General features: G+C 48.0%; 1 protein-coding gene across 1 annotated transcript in view; it reads left to right on the top strand.

Moving 5' to 3' along the window:
* Positions 1 to 1,097, top strand: part of LOC105503693 (72 kDa type IV collagenase-like) — a gene marked incomplete at its 3' end in the record, with an annotated part of 17,127 nt that overhangs the window by 7,532 nt on the left and 8,498 nt on the right. Inside the window, exon 4 of the mRNA XM_011930698.1 lies at positions 647 to 782. Within this exon, the coding sequence (XP_011786088.1) occupies positions 647 to 782 (136 nt within the window). The remainder of the gene's footprint in view (positions 1 to 646; positions 783 to 1,097) is intronic.

Below are 1,097 nucleotides of genomic sequence, written 5' to 3'. Positions count from 1 at the left end.
AAAAAAAAAAAAAAGAAATATTTAATGGTCCTGGTGATATCTGAGCCAGGCCAAAATAGTGAAAATGGTGCTTGAGTGATGAAGTTTGGGGACTGCTAGACTCAGGAAGAAGCCCAAGGTCTGCCGTGAGGTGCTGGGTTCAAGCGTGGCCTCTGTCCCTCACCAGCTGCAAGATATTGTGCAAGTCTTTATACCTCTTCGGACTCAGTTTCCTCATCTCTAAAAGAATTGCTTATCATGAAGAGCGCCCCACTCTCAGTGCTGGACACACCAGTGGCCCCCTGACTGCCCTGACTCTTGTGGATCTAAGAATCTGAGCTTTGGGTTTGAATCCTTGGGCAAGTCACTCAACTTTTCTGGGCCTCAGTTTCCTCACCTGTGAAATGGTGCAATAATGATACCCCACTCTCAGGGATATAGAGAGGACCGATTTGGGTGATATCAGTAAAAAGCATATCTAAAGTTCAAAAGGCTCCAGGACTCCCAAAGTCCAGGCATCTTCTTGTTATCTTACAGAGCTTACACTAAGGCCAGAAGACAATTTCTTCTGACTCTTAGCAGATTGGGTGGGCACCCCTGGGGGCTCAGCCTGGTGGGGAGAACCTTTGCAGCTGCAGAGAGTCTAAGGTCAGGTGTTCTCCACCAGGGGCCTCTCCTGACATTGACCTTGGCACTGGCCCCACCCCTACGCTGGGCCCTGTCACTCCTGAAATCTGCAAACAAGACATTGTCTTTGATGGCATCGCTCAGATCCGTGGTGAGATCTTCTTCTTCAAGGACCGGTGAGTGCAGGAGCTTGCTTCTTGTCCTCCTTGTCTCCTGTCCTCTGCTCTTATACCATTATTCTTTTCCCTCACTCTTTGCTGAAGACCCCTCCAAGTGCTTCGCAGAATGACCTGTATTAGGCAGTTTCTGCTGTATATCAAACAACCTCCAGGTTTCAGTAGATTTTTTGCACCCAAGCATTTTGTTTGCTCTCTCATAGTCTGTGGGTCTACTAGTTATCTTGGCTTCCAGCTTCAGTTTGGGTTCAGGTATGCTCTGCCTGTTGTTCTCATGGGATTAGCAGCTACACATGGCATATGACATGGTGCTAG

The sequence above is a fragment of the Colobus angolensis genome, unplaced genomic scaffold (assembly GCF_000951035.1).
Source record: "Colobus angolensis palliatus isolate OR3802 unplaced genomic scaffold, Cang.pa_1.0 Scaffold874, whole genome shotgun sequence".
Taxonomy (NCBI): Eukaryota; Metazoa; Chordata; class Mammalia; order Primates; family Cercopithecidae; genus Colobus; species Colobus angolensis.
This window is presented reverse-complemented; position numbering and strand designations above follow the sequence as displayed.